Source organism: Abramis brama, assembly GCF_963993115.1.
Source record: "Abramis brama genome assembly, chromosome: 1".
Lineage (NCBI taxonomy): Eukaryota > Metazoa > Chordata > Actinopteri > Cypriniformes > Leuciscidae > Abramis > Abramis brama.
In genome coordinates, this window is record NC_139963.1 from 56,610,829 (window position 1) to 56,638,358 (window position 27,530).

Genomic DNA, 27,530 nt, shown 5'->3' on the forward strand with positions numbered 1-27,530 from the left:
ACTGTATTTAAATAGGGAAAACGTGGAGGTGTTTGGTCGCTTCTAACTTCATCTCTGTTTGGTCCCTAATGAATGAACTGGGCTAAGCTAAGTGCTATCAAAGTGTCGCCGCATGCCAGAGCGATTGAGTGCACACACTGAGACAAGCAAGGTATGTTTCAACTCGTCTTTGTTAAGGGCATAACATTTGATATGAACGTTTGATATGAAAAAAGCGGTGGAGTATCCCTTTAAGTTCATAGTACTGTGTTCAAGTTCACAGTTGTTCTGACTACATGAAGCCTCATTGTGTGAATACAACATCAAACTGACTACAACAAACTATGAAATGAATATATGATACTGGATATCAAGGGTGAAACTGTTAATAATGTAGACAGACAGCAATCTCATTCAACGTCAGTCATGTGTGCGATAAAATATAATTTACTAAAGCTCTATTGAGAAAATTAAAACACGGAAAGCTCAAAAAGCAATCATATCAGGATACTTCATGACTTTCAGAACTAAAATTATTCCTGATTCAAGCAGAATCAGCAGAAAATAAGTAAATGGACAATGACAATGAGATGTTGATAAAATGAGTCAATAGTTTAATTAACCCATTTAAGCCCATCGGCAACTAGGTGAGAATCTCCGCTCATCGCTCACGGAACTGATCACCCCTCCACTCCCCCGCTCAAAGCTACATCAGGCCGCTCCGCTCATTATCGCTCAGCGCTCAACGAGGTTTGCTTCGCGCTCCACTCAAATCGCCCCCCGCTCGCTCCAAAAAAGGAAAAAAATCTACATGTATATCACTTTTAGCTTAGACCACAGCCTTACCTCCTAAAGAACTAATGAGCAACAACAACATTTTTCAAATAGAAATGTTTTATTTCAAATTACAGGCCTATGTAAGAAGGAATATAGCCTACACAAAAAGTCCTGTAAAATTAAACGAATAAATGGGCCTAATAATATAAATAAAAATTATAAACAAAAATAAAACATACATTTTTTTTAAAAGTAAATTAACTATAAGGCCAGAATTTTGATAAGTGAACTTTTGCGCAACGCGCACGATTCAAATTTAAATTGGCTTCCATTGTACACACAAACTGCTGTAAAATTAACTGAATAAATGGGCCTAATAATATAAATATTATTATTGTTTTATTTAGCCTAATTTGCATTGTCCATTATAGGTCTACTTGAATGAAAAAACAATTTGTTTGAATATTATGCTATTTTTAATTTACACATTGTTACAAGTTACCGTATTCAATTTGCTAACCTTTTGTTTTCTTCCCAGCGTGTTCGCATAGCTCACGTTCATGTTTTCGAGAGATGTGTCTTTTGAGATTCCAAAATGAATCTTTGCTGACTGAAACGATGTCTCCACATTCGTTTTCTTGTACCACATTATCATTGTTAGTTAGTTTTATATTAATAGTAGGCTACACCTGTATGACTTCTCATTTTCCTTTTTGAAGTATAGCCTACTTTTTGAACTCCATTATTGAGCCGAGTTTTGACTGAAAATAGTCTACTGTTGATGACTGTGCAAGACAGATGGATCCTGGTTTAGGTTTGACTTAGCATGCTTCAGACTCGTGGTGTGAGCGGAGCGAAATTGGAGCGGGAAATTAAGGCGACGCTCCGTCCTTTTAAAAATGCCGCTCTGCGATCTGTCCAAGATCTGCCCGCTCCACTACGCTCACATGCTCTGATAATTACATGAAGCAAATACAAACATTAAGTGAAAGTGAATGAGACAGATCTCTCTCTTTACTGACTTATAAGAGCCAAAGCATCTCAAGAGAAGAAGAGAAGAAAAGTGTCCAAAGATACATGAAAGTATATCTTGTGTTTGCATTGAAGAGCAGAAGTGGAAGAGAAACAGATTTATGTCCCTCTTAAAAATGTTATGGCCTCTTCTTCGGCTCTGCTGGAAACTCAGAATCGAAGACCAGGAGACTTGGTTGTTTCTTCAGCAGGATTCTTTATTGAGAACACGAGCTGTCGGTAGCTGCAGTCACCAAGTCTAACTGAGTTCTAGACAGTATAGTTTTTATACATTTACAAGGAAGAGGGACTTTTGGAGGTGGAGACAACTCAAAACAAAGCATAGGCATGATTTGATTCAATCAAGTCAAAACCAGTTTGGCAGGTTATCCGGCTTGCTCAAGAGAGACAGAACCAATCAGCATAACACTATCATTCAAATGATCCAATCAGCCTGACGGTATCACCCATACCTTCACATGATCACAGAGACAAAAGCACAGCTGTACATTGAGCTTACTGGTCAGGAAATGCATAAAGACAAAGGGTGAGGGTGAGAGTCTCAGGAATTGACTCATTTAGAGAACAGGACTGGCAGGAATCTCTTGATATAATCATCATAACCGCTGCTAAACTTTCTCAGTCTATATTTTTGGAATCTAAATTAAAACCTCAAATGCTAAAATCAGTATTCTTCACCGTGGTGTTATGTAAGGAAATTTGTTATTCTTCAGCTCCCTGAACTTTGCCTCCCAAAGGTTTTTCCAGTGTGAATTTCCTGGTGCTCTTTCAGTTCATCTTCTGTAGTGAAGGACTTCCAGCATTTCGCTTCTTCCCAGTGTGAACTCTCATGTGAATCTTCAGACTTGATTTACATGTGAAGCGTTTCTTACACTGAGGGCAGGATTTTGTGGCTTCTGTTTTTCCTTTCTTGTTCACGTCCATCAGGTCTAAAAAGAAACATTAAAGGGTTAGTTCACCCAAAAATGAAAATTCTGTCAATAATTACTCACCCTCATGTTGTTCCAACCCCCGTAAGACTTTCGTTCATCTTCGGAACACAAATTAAGATATTTTTGATGAAATCTGAGAGCTGGATCACTCCTCCATAGGCTTTCAGAGGGACTGAAACTCGCCGGCCCAGAATAGTTATTAAAAACATCGTTTAAATAGTCCAAGTGACTACAGTGGCTCTACGTTACGTTTATCATGAGACGACAATACTTTTTGTGCGGAAAAACAACAAAAATAACGACTTTATCCAACTATTAGTGTTCTTCAGTGTGGGCCTCTGACAAGAGTTCACGGGAGCGCCACGACGCATGCGCGAGAACTGAGATTACGGCGTTCTTCTTCTTCTTCGCTCTACAGCGCGCGTCTTCCTCTGCTTATAAACAGACCGCTTTGCGCTTCCGGATGTCATCTTGTACAGTAAATGGCGGTAATACTCCTAAGGAGTGAGCAGCCTGTAACAAGTAGTAGTAGAAGAAGAACGCCGTAATCTCAGTTCTCGCGCATGCGTCCTGGTGCTCCCGTGAACTCTCGTCAGAGGCCCACATTGAAGAACACTAATAGTGGAAACACAACTGGAACCTTTTCCGAAGGTGGAAAAGCAGCTTTTGTTGCTCAGCACATAAAGATTAACTACTTACCGTGATCTCAGACTGCGGTGATATGGTTTCTCCACTGCATGGATCTTCATGTGTATCTTCAGGTGACAATTAAAAGAGAAACTCTTCCCACACTGATCACACGTGTGCGGTTTCTCTTTGCTGTGGATCCTCTCATGTTTTTTTAGACTTGATGAATCACTGAATCTCTTGTCGCAGTGTGAACACTTGTAAGGTTTTTCTCCAGTGTGGATCCTCTCATGTCTTTTCAGATGTGCTAACTGATTGAATCTCTTGTCACAGTGTGAACACTTGTAAGATTTTTCTCCAGTGTGAATTCTCTGGTGCAGTTTTAAACATTGTGCTGTAGTAAAAGTCTTCTCACACTCAAAGCACATATGAACTCCTACACCAGTATGAATTCTTTGATGCACTTGTAAACTATACAACACTGAAAAACTCTTTCCACACACAGAACATGAATGTGGCTTCTCCTTCGTATGAACTATCAGGTGTGTCTTCAGGGCTGATGCCCTAAGAAATGTTTTGCTGCACTGATCACATGAGAACGGCTTCTCTCCTGTGTGGATCTTCATGTGAACGTTAAGGGATGAAGAATGACTGAAACTATTCCCACATTGATTGCATGTGAACGGCTTCTCTCCAGTGTGGATCCTCATGTGAACATTAAGGGCTGATAAATAATTGAAACTATTCCCACATTGATCGCATGTGAATGGCTTCTCTCCTGAATGAACTCTCATGTGAACATTAGGAGCCGTTTTTTTTGAGAATCTCTTTTCACACTGTTCACACATGAACGGCTTCTCTCCAGTGTGAACTCTCATGTGAATCTGAAGACTTTGTTTGTATATGAAACTCTTTCCACACTGAGTGCAGGTTGTAGCTTTCTTGTCTTTCTTTATAAACTTATTTTTAGTCTTTGAGCGTCTCAAAGGTTTTTCTCCAGGTTTGACATGATGTTCCTCCTCAACTTCACTCAGTTCTTCACTCTCCTCCTTCACTTCACTCAGGTCTGAAATTAAAGAAAAAAAAAATGTAAATGTAAAATATAAGTCTTTTTATAAATTAATTATACGTCCCTGAAACTAGAGCTGCACGATTAATCGTTAAAGGATCGCAATCTCGATTCAACCCCCCACGCGAATCCTGCATTTCTATGATTCTGCCAATGATATTCAACAAGATAATGCGCTAGGGGTGGGACGGATCGCACTAGATTCGGTTCGGCACTCGAATTCGTGATTCCTGATTAACTGCTAAATTTAACCATCATAGAGTAAAAGTTCATAATTTAGATGTGTATCGACTTACCAATTTACACATTCAAACAATTTTAATCGCGGAAGAAGAGCCGAAAACCATGACTCGAAGCGCAGAGAGAGATCGAGAGATCGAGAGAGAGAGAGAGGGGAGTGTTTCAGACAGCGCTCGAATGCAGAACTGCCCTTGCCCTTGAACGGACACATAAACACAAATTGTCAAAATACCGGTCTAAATGACCATCTCGACAAGTATTCTCTCGTTTATGTCATATGTGAACAGCTGAGAAAGAAACTGATATTTGTCAGTGTTTTTCGGTCTGTGCAGTCCGTGTTGAAGTGACAGCACACACTTAATATTATATATATATACACATACATACTGTTTTCTGTGTCATTGATATTAATAAAACAACAAAATACAGCTTTAACAAAGATTAAACTATATTTATTTTATACAGTGACAAATAGTGTTATTTTACATTTAAGTTTAATTATTAATTTCTGTACCTGAATATACTGTTAGACTTTGTAAACTTTATTTAGTATTCATCTCTGCTTGTAATTTGTGTATTTGTTCTTATTTTATTACTGACTGTTCACTTGTTTTAAATAATGTGTGAACTTTATCAGTTAGGCTAGTATAGTTTTTAATGTAGTAGCTATCGAAAAACTTCAACTGAGCTTTAAGCAATAAATGAAAAGCAAAGTTATTATAAACTTCTCAATTAAACACTTATCTTAAACTACAGTATGAGATGGTTAAAAACAAAACTGTTCAATCACAAAGTACCAGCGGCCAGACGAAACAAACGTCTATAAAAGCAACGCTATTCAACGCAACACCATACCCAAAAATGTTGATAGTGTTTCTTGCTATGAATCTTTAATAGGTCTAGCCTGGGTCCGAAATTAACACCTTCCAAGGGCCAAATGCGGGTAGAATTTCCGTTTGGTGAGTAAATCTCAAAAGGCTATCCGCCACACTGGTGGGTGAATGTTCATACCAAAATATGAAATATTCAGCGCGCCCCTTTCAGCGCCACATGCTCTTCTGTAACTTAACGCTCTCATCTGTTGACGGAGCTCCCGCCACTGGAAGCAAAGGCCGCTCACCCATCTAAGCCACGCAGAACGTCTTCAGCACTCGTGGATCATCCACCGCTGGCCAGGCTGCTTCTGCTCTACACACCATGGCCGTTCTTTTCTCGAGAAAAGAAGTTTTCCCATAGCGTTTGCAACGCAATACGCGTTTCCCTTATCTCTCAGGGAACAGAGGTTACATAACGTCGCTGTCGGCGGAATCCTCGTATCTCTAAGACCATTATTTTTAGGAGTTATTAAAGGGGTCATATAATGGAACATGGACTTTTACAAGTTGATTGTACAGAAATGTGTGTTGGAAGTGCCTATACACAACCATCATAAAGTGATAAAAATCCATCCAGTGTTTTTTAGTAAAGCTTCTCATATGTTTTCCCCTCTCTCAAATCAAGCCGTTCGACCGTGTGACGATTGTTGATTGACAGCAGCGTTTCAACACAGACCCGCCCTCGCTCGTGAGCGAGCTGTCAATCATAGCCCGCGCAGACCGGGTCATTGTTTATACGCTGGAGCACTGTCTATGAGCAGAATGGCGTCTAAGCGATTGTGGTGTTCTGTTCTTGGGTGTAATAAGGAACACAGCAGTCATTTTGATGTTCCTAAATCCGAACCGCTGAAGACGCAGTGGCTGAGTTTGTTTTTGAAGGGAATATTCGCTACGATCAACGTCAATGCTTTCATGTTTGCGCGAATCATTTCACACACCAGACTGCTTTACAAACGAAGGTCAGTAACGTTATAAAGCTGGTTTTGCTAAGAAGCTGCTCCTGAAAAAAGGATTGGTACCAACTATTCGTGTTCCTGCTGCACCTCCAGAAGAAATGAGTGTAACATTTTTTTTAACATTTAAAGACACATGCACTTAAACGGCGTGCTGAAAAGTGAGAGCTGTTTTTGACCAGGTAAAATGAGTGTCTTACAATACTAATGAGAATTTTTTAAGTATATTACAAACTTTTAATTTAGACCCTAAATAATCATATTAGCTTGTACAAAAATGGCATTATATGACCCCTTTAAACACTGTATTGTTGAAGTTGGTATTATACCTTATATTGCTATCATATACTGTTGTATACCAACATTAACGCAGCATTTCCCCAAAATCATGTTTAATCGGAGATACAAGATTTATGACTTGGGAGCAGGGAGAAATTTACCTTCGTGGCTCACAGGCTTCCTTCTGCACCGAAGCATTACAGCTATCGATTTTTAACAAAACAAGCCTACTCAAATGTATCTAACCTAACTATTTTCACTCGTTTTTGTCTAAAAACCAGACAGAGTTATCCAAAGGCTTAACTTACTTGGCACCAGTAGACAGACCTTTTTTCTCCCATAAATAAAACCTGCTACTTGGGGTATTTTACATGCACAGTGCCAACTTCGAGTCAGTAAAATAATAATAAAAACAATAATTTAACGCTGGTATCCAAAAGTGGAGTTACGAGGACTCTCAGACAGTTGAAGTGTCCAATGGAATTATGTCTCTCACTATTTTCAACACTTTAGATTGGTTAATAATTTGTAAAAATAACAGAACCACGTGGGGACTGACCAATAGCATTGATTTGTGAAAAAATACGAAATTGACAAAATTTGGACACAAGGTTTCCATCCGACAGCGACGATAAGTAGCCGACATTCTGTTACCGACATAAGTAACATTCTGCCTTCCCTTCCACATGAGTCAGGTAACAAAACTGACAAAACATGTTTTTATTTCACCCCAATGATAGTAATATTTCATATATTTCTCTCATTTAGATCAATATATAGATTTTTTTTAATTATAGGCTACATTTCAAATTTTGCTCTAGACAATTTTTTATGTTTGTATTCAACATAATACCTTATTATCTCTGAAATTGATGTATATGTTACAAAAAAAAAAAAAAGGCGGTTTATTATTTTGGTTAGAAAAAAAAAAAAAATGCTTGGCTGGTGGATTTTTTTCATCTACCAGTCCCTGTGGCAGGTGAGCCAAAAAGTAAATTTCGGACCCTGGGTCTAGCCTGGGTATAATGCCATAATGCCTTTGAATGTTGTCAATGTTTAATTGTCATTTTTTATTTATTTAAATATTACATTCTTTTTGTTCACTGCATTATTTAAATTTGACTGAAGCAAGAGTATTATGACTTATTTTGTTTCTATCTTGTTTGGTAACCTAATGTTCAGGATTTGTAGATCTTTAAAATAATAAAGCTTTTCAGAATCGTGATCTTTATTCCAAGCAAAAAAATCGTGATTCTTATTTTAGCCAGAATCGTGCAGCTCTACCTGAAATTTTCCATGAATGAGGTACACTGATCTTACAGTTATTATTTTTTAAACACTATAGGCAGAAATCTCATGTTTCTGTAGTGAGAACTATCGATGACACAATTATCTAACATGATATGAACATTAAAATACACAATACTGACATATTTTGACACCAATATTTTAGATTGATATTGTTACAAATTGTAAACCATACATAAAATAAATGTAAAATAAAACAGTTAAAATATTTCAATTTTGTTTGACCTGATGTTTTTTTAACTGTTCATCTAAAAGTGATGAAGTGCTTGAATGTTTCTAGCATGAATGTTCTTCAGCATCATGAATGAATGAAGAATAAACACCAACCTCTTTGTTCTTCAGGATCTTCATTGTGTTTCATTCTGCAGGGTTCTGGATCACTCATGTTCTCACTGTCCTCTTTAATAAACTCAGTCTTTACAGATTTCAGCTCTTCCTGATGCTCTGATGCTCGTCTTCACTTGTAGCTGATGGGAATTTACAGCATTTATTGGAGAATTACAGTGGGAGGAGCTTCACTGATGATGAATTACAGTGGGAGGAGCTTAAGTGATGATGATGATGATTGTAGTGTGTGAGGAGTTTATCTGCCAAAATTAAAAATATATCAGTTACTGAGTTTGTTTCTATGCTCATGGACAAACAGAATAAAATAATGTAAATTCTTTCAAATATAAATAATGGTAAGAAAAACAGTTGAAAGCATGAATACATATAGTAACCAACAAATACACTGAAATGAGCTTTAAGTGTCAATTTACAGGAGATCTGAAGACATCAGCATAATAAATTAGGTGAAAACAGGAACTATTGTCATGAAATAAAGAGTGTTTTCAGCAGATCTGTTAATATTGATGAGCCTCAGACTATCAACACTCATTCAACAAGCCATTCAGGATCATCAGCAGATCATCTCACTTTATTCTGAGTGTTTGCTGTTAGAGACACATTATTTGAGTCTGGATAGATGATAAAAGCCTGTAAAACAGCTACACTGAAAGACAATAGTGTTATTTCTCACAATATAACATGGATAAATCATCTATAACAAAAATAATTAAATAAATAACCTATCTTTACGAACCTCTAGTCTACAGGCAAATAACTACCATAATATGTCAATCTAAATATAGTTCGACTTTATAATAACTAATTGCAATAAAGTAATTCAATCATTAACATATTACAGATTTGTATGTACAGAAACTTACAATGATTATAAAACTCTTAGAAATAAAGAAAATTTAACGTCTCCTGTGTCAAACTTCATTAATATTTATCTATATTCCCATGCATATAGATTTGAAATTTCCCACGTTCATTACTCATACAGGGTCAATAAAGTGTTAGAATAGATATCCATTTTAATAAGTAAATGTAATCTGCCAAAGATAAATGTCGACAAAGAAATATAGGTAAACATGAAAATGGCAACAGCAACACTTGAGATCAATTCCCCTCACAGATCTCAAACTTTAACTTGACTTTTAGTAACAGTTCTCACTGCAAACATCGAGACAATCACACAAACGAACACAAAATCGCTCAGGTCTGAATGAACTCAACATATTCTCCTCATGCTCGCTGCTGCTGCATTAAATGTTTATTTCAGAAGGAAGACGCCAGAAAAGACGCACAAGTATCGCTGTGATCGATGAAAACAATACAGAAATGAGCCTGTCGCATAATCAAACTGTATAAAGTGTGTTTGAAAGTTGTGTAAATCAGACATAATTGCAGGCATAATATAATTCATAGATTACAGATTAATAGACTGTATCTGTTTGTCCAAAAGAAATTTCAAATTTTGTGCTGATTTCTATAAAAAGTTGAATAGTTCCTCTTGATTACGGAAAAGCTACAGGTTTATTCAATTCACAACCTAGTTTTTGTAAAATTAATGGGGCAGAGAGAAGCATGTGTGACCTACCACTTGGTTTGGAGGAAGTCACTGAAGCCATTAATTGTCTTAAACAATACATCTCCAGGAGTGGATGGCTTGTCTTCAGAATTCTACAAATTATTTGCAAAACAATTAGCTAATTTTCTTCAGCAAGTTTTCAGAGAAAGTATTTTAAAAGGCACTCTTACTCAGTACTTCCAAACCCCACAAAAAGATGTTATTTTGCTTGATAATTGGGCACCAAATATGTCTTCTTAATAATGATTATACAATTATAGCCTTCATTTTTTTTTTTTTTTTTTGCTAATGAAAAAGAAAAGAAAAGAAAAGAAAAGAGAAAAGAAAGATAACAGTCAGATATTTTTTTATTTACTCAATCTCATTTTGTTTCTCGCCAAATATTTTTTACACAAGTATAAATATTGTAAGTGTAAGCCTTTCTTTAACCTTTTTCTGACTGGAAGTTAAAACAATATGTGTTTGATTTCTGACTCTTCCAATAAGAAAGCTGTAAAGACTGTGATTTAAAATATATATATATTATTGTCCTGCTCCCTTATATATTATTGTCATTCTGTATTACCTTTGTTATGATAATAATAATAAAAAAATATAAAAAAATAGACACCTCCGCAGCCAATGAGGGCCATGCAGATTTGTCTATTTACTAGTAGCCTTCGATTATTATTATAGAACTGAAGTGACTCCATTTACTACAGTAAATGTGAAAGGAACTTTTTCAAGTAAAGCACAAAATAGACAAAATAAGCAGAGGAGTATCACCTCCATCCACTCTGAAAAGTGTTTTCGCCTGTAAAGTCCGGCGCAGGATATTTTGTAACGTCCTAGACAAATTGTAATGCCATGTTGGTAGATTAGCACCTGTAGAATTTCCTTTTGTTGAAACCCCAGATAAAAGTAAAAAGCTACTATTATGTTTAGATCCATGTCCGCGGCAACAGACAGAAAAAAAAAACCTTCTACGGAAGACTGTATTCTTGTAATTTTTACTTTATTCTACTAAAAGCTACTAATTAAATCTTCAACAGTGTAATTAGATTACTGTACTAACTCTTTAAGAGTAATTCCTTATTTTACTTTTTGCATAAAGTAATTAAATTACAGTAATTAATTAATTAGTTAGTTTTTCATTACACCCAACACTGATTATGCAATTATGCGGATAGAGCAAATCCTGTATTTTATTGTATTTTAATGACTATTGTAACAACTGAGACAATCAGACACATAACTATTTGTTACATTTAACAAATAAGCTTCAAAGCCCACTCTTAGGAATGAAACATCCCCCCAAAAGAGACAAGAGAGCAGAAAGGTTTCAGTCGCCAGGGCGACGATCAGATAAGATGTCTTTATTGCTGTGAAAAATGTGGTCAGGACTGTCATAGATTTTTCCCTAAACCTAGCAATCTGGGTTGTCTCCAATCAACATTCCCTTTCTATTCTACTGGGTTGTCTCCAATCGAAATTCCCTATATAGCTACCTAACTAACTTGTTCCCCGAACTAGCTTTCTTCCTGCGCAGGAAAAATCGACAAACAGACTTTAGCAAATGTCATTTAAATGCTTTAATCAAGGCTAGAGGATCTCTTGAGCAGTTCTCAGAGAATCTCCCCAAGAAGAAGCAAGGCCGGAGGATTTCTGACAAATTCCACTGAGAATCCCACCAGCTAACACGAATACAACAGTTTTTATAGAATAGGGAAGTATGGCAAAAATGCCATGCTGCATTACATAATTTCCCCACAATTTGATTGGTTTTCATTGATAAACCCTTCTGTTACCAGCTAAAGCAAACTTTGTTTTAATGATTACTTCATTGTTAATCACAAGGTTCAAATTTAGTCATCTTTCTAGTTTCAATTCACAAATTTGTTATTTATACACTCACAACCAAACTAAAAGGGGTATGGCAACACAACATACAACATTCAAAAACACAGGACAGAACGTTTCAGTTCATTGTGTTTCGAAGTGTTATCATGTCAATATTAATTTTACTACATTAAGTTAAATATATTAACTGATCCAAATATTCATCAATTATAACAAGTTATGACTGATTATTAATATTTCTTTGAGCTAACTCGTTACACTATTTAGTATTATGGCCTCTTCTTCGGCTCCCTGAACTTTGCCTCCAAAGGTTTTTCCAGTGTGAATTTTCTGGTGCTCTTTCAGTTCATCGTCTGTATAGTGAAGGACTTCCTGCATTTCGCTTCTTTGTGAACTCTCATGTGAATCTTCAGACTTGATTTTCATGTGAAGCGTTTTTTACACTGAGGGCAGGAGACAGATTTCGTGGCTTCTGTTTTTCCTTTCTTGTTCACATCCATCAGGTCTAAAAGAAACATTAAAGGGGGGGTGAAATGCTATTTCATGCATACTGAGTTTTTTACACTGTTAAAGAGTTGGATTCCCATGCTAAACATGGACAAAGTTTCAAAAATTATGTTGTACGTTTGATGGAGTATTTCTGTGCCAAAAATACTCCTTCCGGTTTGGCACAAGTTTCGGAAAGTTTTTTTCGAGTATGGGCATGTGTGACGTATGATGGGGCGGAATTTCCTTATAAGGGTCCTAAGGGCACTTCTCCCGGAAGGGCGCGCGCGCACGCACCCGTAGACCAGAGCGAGAGAGCGAAAGCAGTACGCACATCAAAGCGCTGTGCTCGCGCAGTCACAGGAGGGACTTTGTTTGTTCCCTGCATTTCTACGATGATTTTTTTTTATAAACAAGGCCCAGTTCGATGCTCTAATGCTTAAGGATGGAGCAGTCCCAACGATAAAGGTTCACGTTGGAACCGCAGGCGGTGAGTAAAACCAAAAAAACTGCTTCAAATGTCTGTGTGTTGTTAGCTATCGGCGCGTAAGCACGGCCCACACGGCCCGCCTCCAGCCGCTCGTTTTTTTCCGGAAAGACTCGGAACAGCCTATCTTTCTTTTATAAATATAATAAAAATAAAGACTTTTGGAGATATGAAGGATGCAATTCTACTCTATAGGTACTCAAGATTAACATGAGATTGACTGAAACTGAGTGTTTTTGTTTTTTTTTACTTTGTATGCATGAACATTATGTTATAAACTACATAGCTCTATTCCAGCTTTGCTCCCAGCTAACAGAATAGTCATTTGAAATATAAATGGTTACTAGCAAGGTGTCATAACATTGCCTATTATCATTTATTTACCTAGTACAGTTCTGTACAAGGGAGAGGGAGAGGAAGAGGGGGAGGGAGAGGTTGGGCAAAACCTCACAACACCCTCCCCCTGTCGGTGATTGGTTGGAACACTATTTATTTTGGTTTTGAGTGGATGGTGAAACCAATTGTTTTTGTGTGCAGATCTCAGAGCCTAGGCTGCCAACAGAGACGCGTTTTTTGACGGCCTGTTTATGGGGCGGGCAGTTACCCACATAGCAAACAGACTTGGCCCAAATGTGGCCTCATCATGGCACTGCTGGCGTGTTGCCGGCACTGGCATGCATCATGTCAGCCAACTGTGGGCCATGTGTGGCAATGATGGCACTGCATGCATGACGGCAGACAACATTTGGGCCGATTGTGCATGGGAGGTGTGTGGCCCAGATCAGTGTAGCGATTATGGGCCATACTTTGTGTACTGGACAGTTAGTCAGTACTAAGTATTTAGGCCGCTACTATATTCAAGGATTGCCCTCCCCCCCCCCACCACCACAATTTTTCACGGGAGAAATAAAACAGTTTAAAGTGTTGTCCATGGATGGTGCAGTTATCAAAACTACGAAAGAGATGTAATGATTTCAATAATTAATAACAATAATAATATGAATTGACTTATGAGTCAGTGAAAAAAGCTATGTCCAGAAAAAAAAAGATAAATAATTAATAAATATAGCATTTAGTTTTCAGCAGTGTTCACAAAATTCAATAATCATTATTTAAAAATTCCAAAATCCATTTGACCTGAACAAAATATACATTTTCCTAACATGACAATTGAGTTACATTTTTTTAATTATTTATTTTAATTTGTTTTTATGAATTTCTAATAAAAAAACTTAATTCACATACAAAATAGTCTAAGATCTCCACGGTAACAGCAGCTTTCTGGTTGGTGGATGAGGTTCACGTGATGCGTCGTTTGAAATTTCTCCCGCTGAAGGGTGAAGACGTCTGTCTGACAAAGGAACCGTTGTTCGGGTAAGTGAAGCTATTTTCTGCACGAACCTATTTTTTTACAGTCTATATTGTGTACGACCTAACATTAGATAATACATAGATATGCAACCACATGGGTTCTCTTTTGCACTCATGCCGAAACAGATCAAGCTTGCAATTTGTTTACAGGTCTCTTTATTTTTTTTGTAACGTTATTTTTATTTAAAGGGGCATTCCACCCATTTGAACATTGCTTTTTATTTAAAGTGGGTCATATATGTAGTCGAAATGTAAAATACATTTTTAATTTGGTGCCTTCGTGACCGTGGAAAGACAAAAAATAACTTCAGGACGCATTTGTATGAAAGACAACAACTCCCACAATGCACCACATTGCACAGCTCCGCAAGCCACTCCCACTAATCCAGAAAGCGCATATCTGCCTATAAGAGATCACTCTTCCGTCTACAAGGCTAGCTACCACCAGAGCTTGAAATTCATTTCACATTTACACAAAATGTCTAGTTAGTTGGCGAACTCATTACTCCTCGTTTGTATTTCTTTCGAAAAGGTGATGTTCAGTCAGAACATATGCGGTGGGAAACTAGGATAGTTCTCAACACAAACGTCCGTGTCCTCGTCTGATTTAGAGATTTCGTCCAGGAGAAATTGTCATCGTTGAAATTCTTTGCCGCAGACGGACTCTATCTCTGTGTTCGTAGTTGCATCTTACAGTCTATGAGTTGCATAGTGAGATCACCGGCGCCACCAGTCCGCCCTAACCCGAGCCAGTCCGGGCTCCTCGTCCGCGGCAGGCAGGTCTTCTGCCTCGGCTGCTCTTCGCTATAATGCGGCTTGTAAAGATGGCCACAAACATCTGATTCAAGCATCAGACTTCCGAAATCCTCTTCTTCTATATCATATTGAGCACTCTCCTCCGCTATTGTCATAACTTTACATCTGCCTCCACAGCGCCTGTTAGCTTAGCTTCAAACAAGATGGAGGATATTGCTTTCAGTTTCAGAGAGTAAAGTCCCACCCACTGATCTGTAATAGGTCTGTAGCGTGAGCAGGTCCCGCCCCCTGGGAAAGATGAGGAACGAGTGTTGTAGTCTCAACAGAAATCCCCCCCTCTTACACTTCCTCCTACAATGACGCAAAATGACGATTTTTGCGGCATTGTAGGAGGAAGTGTAAAAGGTAAATAACGGATTTCTCCCATCTCAGGGGAAAATGAGAGAGTGTTGCACAACCATTCAATAGTATGACTGGGTATCAAAATTGCTCAAAAATGACGTTTGAATATTCCCTCTAAAAACACACGAATATTCGAACTATTCGAACATCTGGTGCCGCATTTTGTCAATGACGCACATTACGTCAATAACAGGACAAATTAATAAAAAGAGACATAACTACTTGTATAGGTAATTAATTTAAGTTTAAACATATTTGACAATGTAGGCTATTACCAACACAAAACCAAGTAAATAAACTAATGGCCAAGACCGCAGACCTCTCTCTTTCTCTCTCTCTCTCTCTCTCTCTCTCTCTCTCTCTCTCTCTCTCTCTCTCTCTCTCTCTCTCTCTCTCTCTCGCGCGCTCACTCTGCGCATAACGGTCATAGACTGTAAAAATATGGACAAAGCGTCTGTGACGTCACCCATAGACTTTCAGAAGAACGGTTCTGAAGCCGTTTATGGGGGGTATGGGCGGCGCCATCTTGGGAAATCCTAACCCCGCCCACCTTCTGACGCAGCGCGCATCACTCAGCTCGCTCTGCTACTCCAGTTATCTCTGTGTATATTTTAGGCAACGAAATATGTTATAAAACACCATACTAACTCTTTTTGTTTTCATTTAAAGAAATCTTAAACATTATAGCCACACAAATGTGGTTCAGGCAATGCATATTGATTATATTCACTGCACATAACGTTTGCCTATTTATAAAAAAAACTAAATATAAAACACAAACCTGCCTCTTTTAGTTTTAAATATAATATAAAAATATTAAACATTTTAATATGGTCCAGGCAATATGTGCATTTGTACTAAACAACAGATGTTGCAGTAAACAACATTATAGATCATCTTCGTTGTATTAAAATTTAAAATGACAAAACTCAACCCAGTCTCTTTTTGTCTCTTTCAGTTTTATCAATATTAGCCATTATAAAAGTATAAGTAAAAGGTATAAGAAGCTATACAAATAAAGCAAACAATTCAGTCAAACATACAAAGTCAGCGCTCTAGTCTAACCATATGTAACCAGAGCGGTATTGTTTTTAGTATAACCAAATCCAGATAGCATGGACTACTACGCCACCTTGGGAATTACACCCAAGGAAATATTAAAGGATTAAAGGTTCGGTGGTGCAGAGAAAAGACAGAGTCGTGTCATCAAATAAACAAATACATACTTTTATTTGTAAGGACAATATTCTACTGGCATCATTTATTCATAGTGTATATCACTGACAAGTCTATTATAAGAATAGGATATATCAATTGTTAAAAGAACATTCCTCCCCACATTGCTGATTCAAACACAAAAAAGTAATAGATTCTATTGTAGATGAATCCCAGTTTGTTTTCTTATCGGGGAGGCATATTTCAAATAATATTTGATTAGAGTTAGATCTTATTGATTACTCAGATTTAATTGTAGATGAGAGTTATATTTTGTGTTTAGAGTTTTATAAAGCATTTGATTCGGTTGAACATTTTCTTTTTCTTGCCTTGGAAAAGTTTGGTTTTGGTCCTTTTTTTATTAAAGCTGTTCAAACACTATATGCAAATGCAAATTTTAATTTACTACACTGAAAAAAGTGAAACTACTGTGTTGTTTATTTAAAGTGCATTTTTATATTGGACTAAGTGAAAATCATGGTTTCTGGTTTAAACCTGTTTTGTTCAGTTTTCCTTAAAGCAAATAACAAACAACCTAGACAAAATTAAAAGCAACAATTTGACTTAGTATTTTTACTTCAAACCAGAGTTTTTCATGTCACGTGACCACATGGCATCACATCAAATAGACACGGTAAGCATTCAAAATTGTGTTATTTTTAACGTGAATAAGTGTTTTTCATTCACATTTATGTATAGTGGCAGGATGGACAACTAGGCTATTACTTTACAAACAACTGTGTTTGTGCAGGTGTTAGCTAAAGCTATAGCCAAACCAGACTATTGCAATATGTATGTTGCATCTGTTTGACAAATGCAAAGTTAATTGTGTTGTTATTATTTCACTGTGGGGGCGTTTTTATTTTATTTTATTTTCATTTTTATTTAGGGAGGGGTTGGGTGTCTGTAATGTTGTATGATTTTCTAATGGACCCTGAGTCTGTCAATAAAGTAGAACTGAACTGAACTGTGATGTAAGGTAAATTTAATGATAGTGTATTGTGATAAGGCTCGTTTGTCTCTAACAAAGTTATTCAGAGTGCTTGAATAAACTCTAGCTCCTTTCTCACATGCACCGCAACCGTCAACTAATCTAACGTTAGACATTGACCGCAGGAGTTGTAACGTTAATGTTGTATGAGAAGGGCAATTTTCGAATCAGCTAATGTTTGCTTGAGCCCATGTGTGAATAATGCCGGTTATTGTTCTGCACAACTCCGGAAAATAATTATTCTATTAGTTATTCTAAATTTAAATGAACTTTAGATTTAGAATAAAAACTCCCGCCCGGGCACGCCAAGCTAGTTGATTTCTTCAACGATGCATCTTACTATGGTAGTTAAAGGTATAGCGGAGGATCTTTCCGAATTTTAGATAAGACCCGCCCTCTCCACTTTTTGAAAAGTTTGATTGATTCACCAGAATGATTGACAATTAGGAGGACCAATAGTATAGGTAACCCACCCGGAAGTAAAAAATCCTCCGCTATACCTTTAAGCAGCGAGTTACGCCGTTTTACGGGAAACACATCCCAGATTAGCAAAAAAGGGTGGGATTGTTAGTAGGTGATTGACAGTTTTACATTAATGAAATGTATTGAATTAGAAAATGAGTTCTGATTGAAGAGGAAGAATTCATATTGCATTGTTTCACCCGTCAGCATAATGCAGTATAGTACAATATCACCAGTACGTCTAAGGACTAATTAATAATTACAGTCTGTAGTGATTATTATGAATAGTGCTAACTGCCCCAAAAAAAAAAAAAAAAAAAGTGAAATCTTACCTTTTCCTTTGTGATTTACAGGTTTGGTTTTATTTCATTGTTATCTTTTTAATTTGAGGATGCCTTGTCAGGAAATCTGCCATAGAAAAGACTATTATGGAATTTCTGTTCTGAGGCTCACAACTATCACTCATGGCATGTGGATGATCACGTACAACGCGTTCTACTATTTTCATTAGTGCACTTGCAACAGAATTTCCTCCCCTACCTGACATTGCTGTCCACAAAGCACAGTAGCCTTTTTTAGTCTGCGAACAGTGAGCAGGAAGATTATACAAGTTAAGTTTCCGCTTGTAGAAAGAAAGAGCTCATTTCGGCACGTGGACATGAAATAGCATTCTGTAGGTCAAAACAGACTGTTTGAGTATCTTTATCCTCTCTGTCTTTTTGGCGCTCTTGGCGCATTGCCGTCTTGTCAGCTATATGCTTTGTTTGATGGTATTCATCACTTTGGCCTACCAAGTTTTGCTTTACGGCAGTCTCCTATGCTTCACACTGATCACACCGATCCTTTTTACGGAATAGCACTTGAAGTTGGGAGCACTTCAACTCTGCGCAGTAAAGTCACGCTTGAAAAATCCTCTCCCTCTCACTTCTGTCATTAGAACCAACGTGACTTGAGTCGAAGTGTTTCCAACTTCAATATGGAAGTAAAATAATGTCAAATGTTTTTGAAATAAAAAGCCTGTTGAATTGCACTACTTGAAAAAAAATAGGCATTGCATTAACCATGCTTGCATTTTAATGCATTGTATTTTTAGGGCTTGCATTTTTATGGGCTGAAATTCAACATGGTTGAATATTTAAAGGAGTCATAACCTAGTATTACATTGGATACCTACTGCTGTATTATAGTCTTTCAGGCCCTTCTAAAAAAGAAAAGTGGAAAAAAAATAAACACAGAGCTCCTCAGACCCTTATTTCTGTAGGCATTATTGTCTCGCGAGATCTGATGCGATATTTTGGCTGTCGTGGACGGTCATTTTAATAATGCAAATGTAGGGCGCGTTGATTGGTGGCAGGAAGGAGGGGGGTTGACACCGCAGGTAACGCTTTAGCATATCATTACAAAATGACATCATGGCGCAAGTTATGAATGAACCCGACCTGGCCGCGACCGGCTTCCCGGCCAGTGTATAAGTATGAGGCGCCGTTTAGGGCTTAAATCAAACTTCATTCACGCACACATATATGAAACACGCTTGCATACATACTAAGTAGTCACACATACATGTATATTATGAACTCTCCACGCACATACTCATATGAAACGCGAGCACACACACACAAACTCGCGCACATAAATTACTCATATAAGACGCGAGCACACACACACACAAACTAGACGGCGCCTCATATAAGCATTAGGCAATCAATATACAATAGCCGAATTCATGATGATCTCAGTCATATGTTGTTTGCAAAGTAACGTTAGCAACCATTCCCCATGTTTACCTTGAAGCTAATACTCACGATATCATACAATAGCCGCATTATTAGCAGTCAGCAGCTGTTTGTTAACGTTACACACAGTAGAGCAATAAAAACTCAGTATTACCATTTCAATTTCAGGCAAGTCTCTGATGGTTGGAATTGCACCTTTTTCCAAACAGAGCTTCGAGGCCAACTTCACCTGCCCCAAATTTGTGTATGATTCCTGTGTGAAATGTTTAGCGCAGACTCCTAACGATAAGCCAGTTGAAAGGGTTGTTGGGACAGCGTCATTAAAAATGAATTTCATCCATTGGTCCCTGATAGTTTGATCCGTTTTTTGATAGAGAAAACACATTTACATGTTGATTCTATCAGTCAACAAAAGAGCAACTCAGGTGTGCACTCGTTTCTCCATCTTTCTCGACTGAACTGAATATGAGGGGGAGAGGGGCGGGCTTCCCGCGGCATAGGTTTGCGGTGTCCATATATGGTATATCCTGCCCCGCCATGACGTCAAGACGGAGCTGAAATCAAAATCTCGTATTTGAGTGTGCGTGCACGCGCGCTGGTTTATTTACCCTGAGGTAAACAAACGCTTCAATTTTAAATATCGGCTTCCCGGCCAGTGTATAATCGTTAGGCAATCATAACATACATTGATTGGAAAAGTGAAAATTGCAGGTTATGACTCCTTTAAGCTGTGAATATTTCAATTAAAAACATTTCAAACACCTTTTCATTATTAAAAATTCAATAATCCATATTCACCTTTCATATTTTACTTCCAAAATATTCAAACTGTTTAAAAATACAACCAATAATATTCAACAGGCAATTTTCGGGCCATTTTATTTCGCTTGGCAAAATTCGCTTCCACAAATTCAGTGGTTCAAATTCGACAGTAAATTCAACATTGACGTCCAGGAACTGCAGGAAAAGCAATAGATTACCGAGCATACTCTCCATCTGCTGTTAGTCGACCTCACCATCAGATGGTGCAAAAGCGCTGGACTTTTCTCCAGTGTGGATCCTCTCATGTCTTTTCAGATTTGATGAATGACTGAATGTCTTGCCACAGTGTGAACACTTGTAAGGTTTTTCTCCAGTGTGGATCCTCTCATGTCTTTTCAGATGTGCTGACTGATTGAATCTCTTGTCACAGTGTGAACACTTGTAAGATTTTTCTCCAGTGTGAATTCTCTGGTGCAGTTTTAAACATTGTGCTGTAGTAAAATTCTTCTCACACTCAAAGCACATATAAACTCCTACACCAGTATGAATTCTTTGATGCACTTGTAAACTATACAACACTGAAAAACTCTTTCCACACACAGAACATGAATGCGGCTTCTCCTTCGTATGAACTGTCAGGTGTGTCTTCAGCTCTGATGCCCTAAGAAATGATTTGCTGCACTGATCACATGTGAACGGCTTCTCTCCGGTGTGGATCCTCATGTGAACGTTAAGGGATGAAGATTGACTGAAACTCTTCCCACATTGATTGCATGGGAACGGCTTCTCTCCAGTGTGGATCATCATGTGACGATCAAGGTGTGCCAATTGACTGAAACTATTCCCACACTGATTGCATGTGAATGGCTTCTCGCCAGTGTGAACACTCATGTGAATCTTAAGATATCTTTTGTTTGAGAATCTCTTTTCACACTGATCACATTTGAATGGCTTCTCTCCGGTGTGGATTCTCATGTGAACATTAAGGTTTGATGATTGACTGAAACTATTCCCACATTGATTGCATGTGAACGGCTTCTCTCCAGTGTGGATTCTCAAGTGAACATTAAGGGCTGATAAATGACTGAAACTATTCCCACATTGATTGCATGTGAATGGCTTCTCTCCTGAATCAACTCTCATGTGAACATTAAGAGCCATTTTTTTTGAGAATCTCTTTTCACACTGTTCACACATGAACGGCTTCTCTCCAGTGTTAACTCTCATGTGAATCTGAAGACTTTGTTTGTATATGAAACTCTTTCCACACTGAGTGCAGGTTGTAGCATTCTTGTCTTTCTTTATAAACTTATTTTTAGTCTTTGAGCGTCTCAAAGGTTTTTCTCCAGGTTTGACATGATGTTCCTCCTTCACTTCTCTCAGTTCTTCACTCTCCTCCTTCACTTCACTCAGTTCTTCACTCTCCTCCTTCACTTCTCTCAGTTCTTCACTCTCCTCCTTCACTTCACTCAGGTCTGAAATTAAAGAAAAAAAAATGTACATGTAAAATATAAGTCTTTTTATAAATTAATTATACGCGAATCCTGCATTTCTATAAATCTGCCAATGATATTCAACAAGATAATGCGCTAGGGGTGGAACGGATCGCACTAGATTTGGTTCGGCACTCGAATTCGTGATTCCTGATTAATTGCTAACTTTAACCATCATAGAGTGAAAGTTTATAATTTGGATGTGTATCGACTTACCAATTTACACATTCAAACAATTTTAATACCGGTCTAAATGACCATCTCGACAAGTATTCTCTCGTTTATGTCATATGTGAACAGCTGAGAAAGAAACTGATATTTGTCAGTGTTTTTTGGTCTGTGCAGTCCGTGTTGAAGTGACAGCACACACTTAATATTATATATATATTATATAATATATATAATATTAATATTATAAATATATTATATATATTGCAAACTGTAAACCATACATAAAATAAATGTAAAATAAAACAGTTAAAATATTTCAATTTTGTTTGTGTCACAGTTCTGTTCTGTTTGAGTGTTTTTGTCACTGGTCACATGTCTTCCTTTGTTCTGTTTTCCCGCCACTCCTTGGTTTCCATGGTTACCCTCATTAGTTCATTTGTATCACCTGGTTCCTCGTTAGTCTTGTCAGCTGTGTCTTGTTTCCCTGATCTGTTCTCCCCTGTATTTAGCCCTGAGTGTTTCAGTCTTCACTTGTCGGTCAATGTTGAATGTTAGGTTTTCACTGTTCTGAGCACACGCTCCCTTTTTGTTTGTATTTGTTTAACCCTCTGGGGACCAAGGTGTTTTTGGAGCCCTTGAAATGTTCTGACATGCCTTGAAATTTGTGCTTTTTTCAGTTATTTATAAACATGTTAATGGCAAAGGTGTAAAATCACTCTATATAGCACAAACAGGGCTACCAAAATATGCGGGCAACGTGTATGTAGATGTTTGTATTTTTAAGAGAATAATGTTTATGCGTGGTTATTGGAAAAAATAAAAATGAAAGTGGCTGAATTAAGACCACAAAACACATATTAAATATGTGTCCACAAGACTTTTGTCTAATTGATGTTGTACCTTTGAGTACTGGCTTCAAAATTATGTGAAAATAGTCTTGCTTTATCGTTCACAAAAAAAATACATTGATTTAAATGGTGTAAAACAGGTTTTGCTTGGAAAGCCAATATGCAAGGGGGGCGTGAAGGAGTAGTTTACACCTGGGTTGTCCCACCCACTCTGCATAATGACTCTGCATAATTAGCCATTCATTCAGGTGTGACACTGACTGAGCCACAATGCAAGGACAATGTATTTAGAAGAATACTTATATTGACCATTTAAGATTTCGCTTACATCTATCTTGTAAATATGTTTAGCTATTTTATTAAAAATGTTACAATTACAACAATAATTACAATTTCAACAATATTTCAAGTGTACTCTTTCTTTGTAAAAAAAAAAAGAAAGAAAAAAAAGATTATAGGCCTACATTTTATCATATGTATTCATTAGTTTGAATATAGCCAACATTGGAACATCTAACATCTTAGTCTATGACTTTATTTTTGACAAAAATAGTGTGACTAACGCCTGACTAACGTTGTTTTATTGAAATATCAGGGCATATAAATGTTAATTTACGTTGCTTATACAAATACATTTTATTTCAACATATTTCAGTCGATTTTTACTCATCTCAGTAGGCTATGGCAAAGCAGTTTATTCTTTCACACACAGACACGCGATTCATATTTAGGCTAAACACTCACAAATATGTACCCTTCATTCATCTCACAGAAACGCGAGTCATATTATAGAAATGTGATTCATCTTTTTGCGGTTTATAGGCCTACACTAACGTTATTCCATAACGTTATTCCACACTTGAGAAAAGAAAACAGCCTACCTCACTCCTCAGCGCGATCTGCTGCTCATATCAGGATATTTCTCCTCATCAGCACTGTGGAAACTTTTCTCCATAAAGGCTATAATGTCTCACTCGCGACGACGCGCTTTGTTTACAGCTGATGTGGGGGCGTTTCACAGACTGAAATGGTTCTCAGAATTTGCATTTGAATAGCGCGCGCTCTCCGGGGAGTGGTCAAATTACTGTGAATCATCTCGTAATGAGGTCGACTGGAGTCGCTCTCTTTGTATACAGATTACAGAAACTAAGAATATTTGTTTTTTATATAAATGACTTCAATTAAAAGCTGCGATCTCAAGCTTTATGCCCGTGGGTCTGTTTGCCTGTTTGACTGAATTTTCGCGGAGTTATAGATCATTTTCGAACGCGTTTCAAACGGGAGTTTACTGACAGAGAGAAGGCAGAAATCGCATCATCTTAATTTTTCTTTATTTGTCAAAAAGCAAAACACTTTATTTTTATTGTGAGTATACAGAAAAAAAATAGAAACTGAACAGGATCGATTGATGTATTACACGAAAATGAAAGATCAAAATTAACAGAGCATTTAGTGTTTATTTTCATTGCTAAAAAAAAAAAACGAGCAAAACGCGCGGGCGCGTTTTTGGTCCCCAGAGGGTTAATATTGAGAATTAAAACCTTGGAATTCATAGTCTTCGTGTTCGTCTCCTACTTCATCCACCCAAGAAGCCTGACAGATTGACCGACCGTAAAAAGAAAGGAGACTGTTTGACTGCAGTGAGAATCTTCCCTCTCTGAGTTACGGAACATAACCTCCTTCAAAGATGTGCTGGGATCAGCTCGTGAAGATGGTGAGAGAAAGTTGTGATCTGCTGGAGTTTATGGAGAAGTTTTGTGACTTGGCTGCTAACAGTGATTGGAGTGATGAAACCATTATAACAAATTTTATGATCGGAGTCGGATCCATTGATCCTCAACCATTTCCCGATTTCACAGGGCTGAACTGGAGAGAAGTAGTTGCCATCTGCCGGGAGAGTTTTATTTTCACAAATTCATTTAGCCTAGCCAAACCAACTCATACTACCAGCACAGACAAACCCACTGTACCACTCCCCACTAAGCCACAAATCCGTTCTGGACCTCTGTCTGAGATCACATGGCCCAGAGCCCGTAAGTTCATCTCTAACAGTGCTGATTTAACCTCCAAGATGTTCGACCCAGCCTTCATGTCGGTCAGAAAAGCCCGCATTTCACAGCCTCGTCCCGTCACGTCTGCCGAGCCTGCACTTCACGCCAGTCCAGCTGACCCAGCACTTCACGCCAGTCCAGCCGAGCCCGCACTTCACGTCAAATCTGCTGAGACCAAAGCAGTAGGCACCGTGCCCGCCGCCGAGCTAGAGACTGAGAACATCACGCCTGCAGAGAGGTTCTTCTCGCTGGTTCTTCCTGGCTTGAAGCTCCCTTCGCCGCTGGTTCCGCCCAGCTCAGAGCCCTCTTCGCCGCTGGTTCCGCCCAGCTCAGAGCCCTCTTCGCCGCTGGTTCCGCCCAGCTCAGAGCCCTCTTTGCCGCTGGTCCTGCCCAGCTCAGAGCCCTCTTCGCCGCTGGTCCCGCCCAGCTCAGAGCCCTCTTCGCCGCTGGTCCCGCCCAGCTCAGAGCCCTCTTCGCCGCTGGTTCCGCCCAGCTCAGAGCCCTCTTCGCCGCTGGTTCCGCCCAGCTCAGAGCCCTCTTTGCCGCTGGTCCTGCCCAGCTCAAAGCCCTCTTCGCCGCTGGTCCTGCCCAGCTCAGAGCCCTCTTCGCCGCTGGTCCTGTCCAGCTCAAAGCCCTCTTCGCTGCTGGTCCCGCCCAGCTCAGAGCCCTCTTCGCCGCTGGTCCCGCCCAGCTCAGAGCCCTCTTCGCCGCTGGTTCCGCCCAGCTCAGAGCCCTCTTCGCCGCTGGTTCCGCCCAGCTCAGAGCCCTCTTCGCCGCTGGTCCTGCCCAGCTCAGAGCCCTCTTCGCCGCTGGTCCTGCCCAGCTCAGAGCCCTCTTCGCCGCTGGTCCTGCCCAGCTCAGAGCCCTCTTCGCCGCTGGTCCTGCCCAGCTCAGAGCCCTCTTCGCCGCTGGTCCTGCCCAGCTCAGAGCCCTCTTCGCCGCTGGTCCTGTCCAGCTCAGAGCCTTCTTCGCCGCTGGTCCTGCCCAGCTCAGAGCTCTCTTCGTCGCTGGATCTGCCCAGCACAAAGCCCTCATCGCTGGATCTGCCCAGCACAAAGCCCTCATCGCTGGATCTGCCCAGCACAAAGCCCTCATCGCTGGATCTGCCCAGCACAAAGCCCTCATCGCTGGATCTGCCCAGCACAAAGCCCTCATCGTTGGATCTGCCCAGCACAAAGCCCTCACCGCTGGATCTGCCCAGCACAAAGCCCTCACCGCTGGATCTGCCCAGCACCGAGCCCTCGTCGCTGGATCTGCCCAGCACCGAGCCCTCGTCGCTGGATCTGCCCAGCACCGAGCCCTCATCGCTGCCCTGCACCGAGCCCTCTCTGGTACCCGGGACTTTTCCCAAGTATTTTTTGGGGGGGGGGCCATAGGGCTCCGTCCTGGCCACTCAAGGGGCCATGGCCACCTGAGGGGTCCTCACCACCATGGCCACCTGAAGGGTCTTCACCACCATGGCCACCTGAAGGGTCTTCTCCGCCGTGGCCACCCGAAGGGTCTTCTCCGCCATGGCCAACCGAAGGGTCTTCACCGCCGTGGCCACCCGAAGGGTCGTCTCCGCCATGGCCACCTGAGGGGTCGTCTCCGCCATGGCCGCCCGAAGGGTCCGCACCGCCATGGCCACCCAAGGGGTCGTCTCCGCCATGGCCACCCAAGGGGTCTTCTCCGCCATGGCCGCCTGAAAGGCTGTCTTTGCCCTGGTCACCTGAACTGCCAGCTCCGCCCTGGAGGCTCCCTGTCCTGCCAAGCCACGCCCTTGTCAGCCTCCAGGGCGCCCACCCTCCCACCCTATTTGTTGGTCTGTCTACGGCGCGAGGACGCGCCTACCGGGAGGGGGGAATTATGTCACAGTTCTGTTCTGTTTGAGTGTTTTTGTCACTGGTCACATGTCTTCCTTTGTTCTGTTTTCCCGCCACTCCTTGGTTTCCATGGTTACCCTCATTAGTTCATTTGTATCACCTGGTTCCTCGTTAGTCTTGTCAGCTGTGTCTTGTTTCCCTGATCTGTTCTCCCCTGTATTTAGCCCTGAGTGTTTCAGTCTTCACTTGTCGGTCAATGTTGAATGTTAGGTTTTCACTGTTCTGAGCACACGCTCCCTTTTTGTTTGTATTTGTTTAATATTGAGAATTAAAACCTTGGAATTCATAGTCTTCGTGTTCGTCTCCTACTTCATCCACCCAAGAAGCCTGACAGTTTGACCTGATGTTTTTTTAACTGTTCATCTAAATGTGAAGTGCTTGAATGTTTCTAACATGAATGTTCTTAAGCATCATGAATGAATGAAGAATAAACACCAACCTCTTTGTTCTTCAGGATCTTCAGTGTGTTTCATTCTGCAGGGTTCTGGATCACTCATGTTCTCACTGTCCTCTTTAATAAACTCAGTCTTTGCAGATTTCAGCTCTCCCTGATGCTCTGATGCTCGTCTTCACTTGTAGCTGATGGGAATTTACAGCATTTATTGG

The 27,530-nt window shown here is 39.5% G+C and overlaps 2 protein-coding genes across 2 annotated transcripts in view; both read right to left on the bottom strand.

The window, feature by feature from the left end:
• Positions 1-27,530, bottom strand: part of LOC311076073 (uncharacterized protein) — a 208,672-nt gene extending 181,142 nt beyond the window's left edge. The window contains exon 1 of the mRNA XM_084103945.1: positions 27,364-27,530. Coding sequence (XP_083960071.1) covers positions 27,364-27,421 — 58 coding nt within the window. The 5' untranslated portion in view covers positions 27,422-27,530. The remainder of the gene's footprint in view (positions 1-27,363) is intronic.
• On the bottom strand, positions 2,028-10,076 carry LOC311066633 (uncharacterized protein). The gene is made up of 4 exons (XM_084087914.1): positions 10,002-10,076; positions 8,399-8,658; positions 3,420-4,413; positions 2,028-2,717 (listed from the first exon to the last, which is right to left on the bottom strand). The coding sequence occupies exons 2-4, from the start codon at positions 8,454-8,456 to the stop codon at positions 2,657-2,659; spliced, it is 1,113 nt and encodes a 370-aa protein (XP_083944040.1). The 5' UTR covers positions 8,457-8,658; positions 10,002-10,076; the 3' UTR covers positions 2,028-2,656.

What these genes read in the sequence shown, in the direction of transcription:
- LOC311066633 (XM_084087914.1), bottom strand. Translation starts at nt 8,456, where the DNA reads ATGAGTGATCCAGAACCCTGCAGAATGAAACACAATGAAGATCCTGAA. An exon ending in AGATCCTGAAGAACAAAGAG is followed by an intron (nt 4,414 to 8,398) that starts GTTGGTGTTTAT and finishes CTTTAATTTCAG; the next exon opens with ACCTGAGTGAAGTGAAGGAG. An exon ending in CACCGCAGTCTGAGATCACG is followed by an intron (nt 2,718 to 3,419) that starts GTAAGTAGTTAA and finishes GTTTCTTTTTAG; the next exon opens with ACCTGATGGACGTGAACAAG.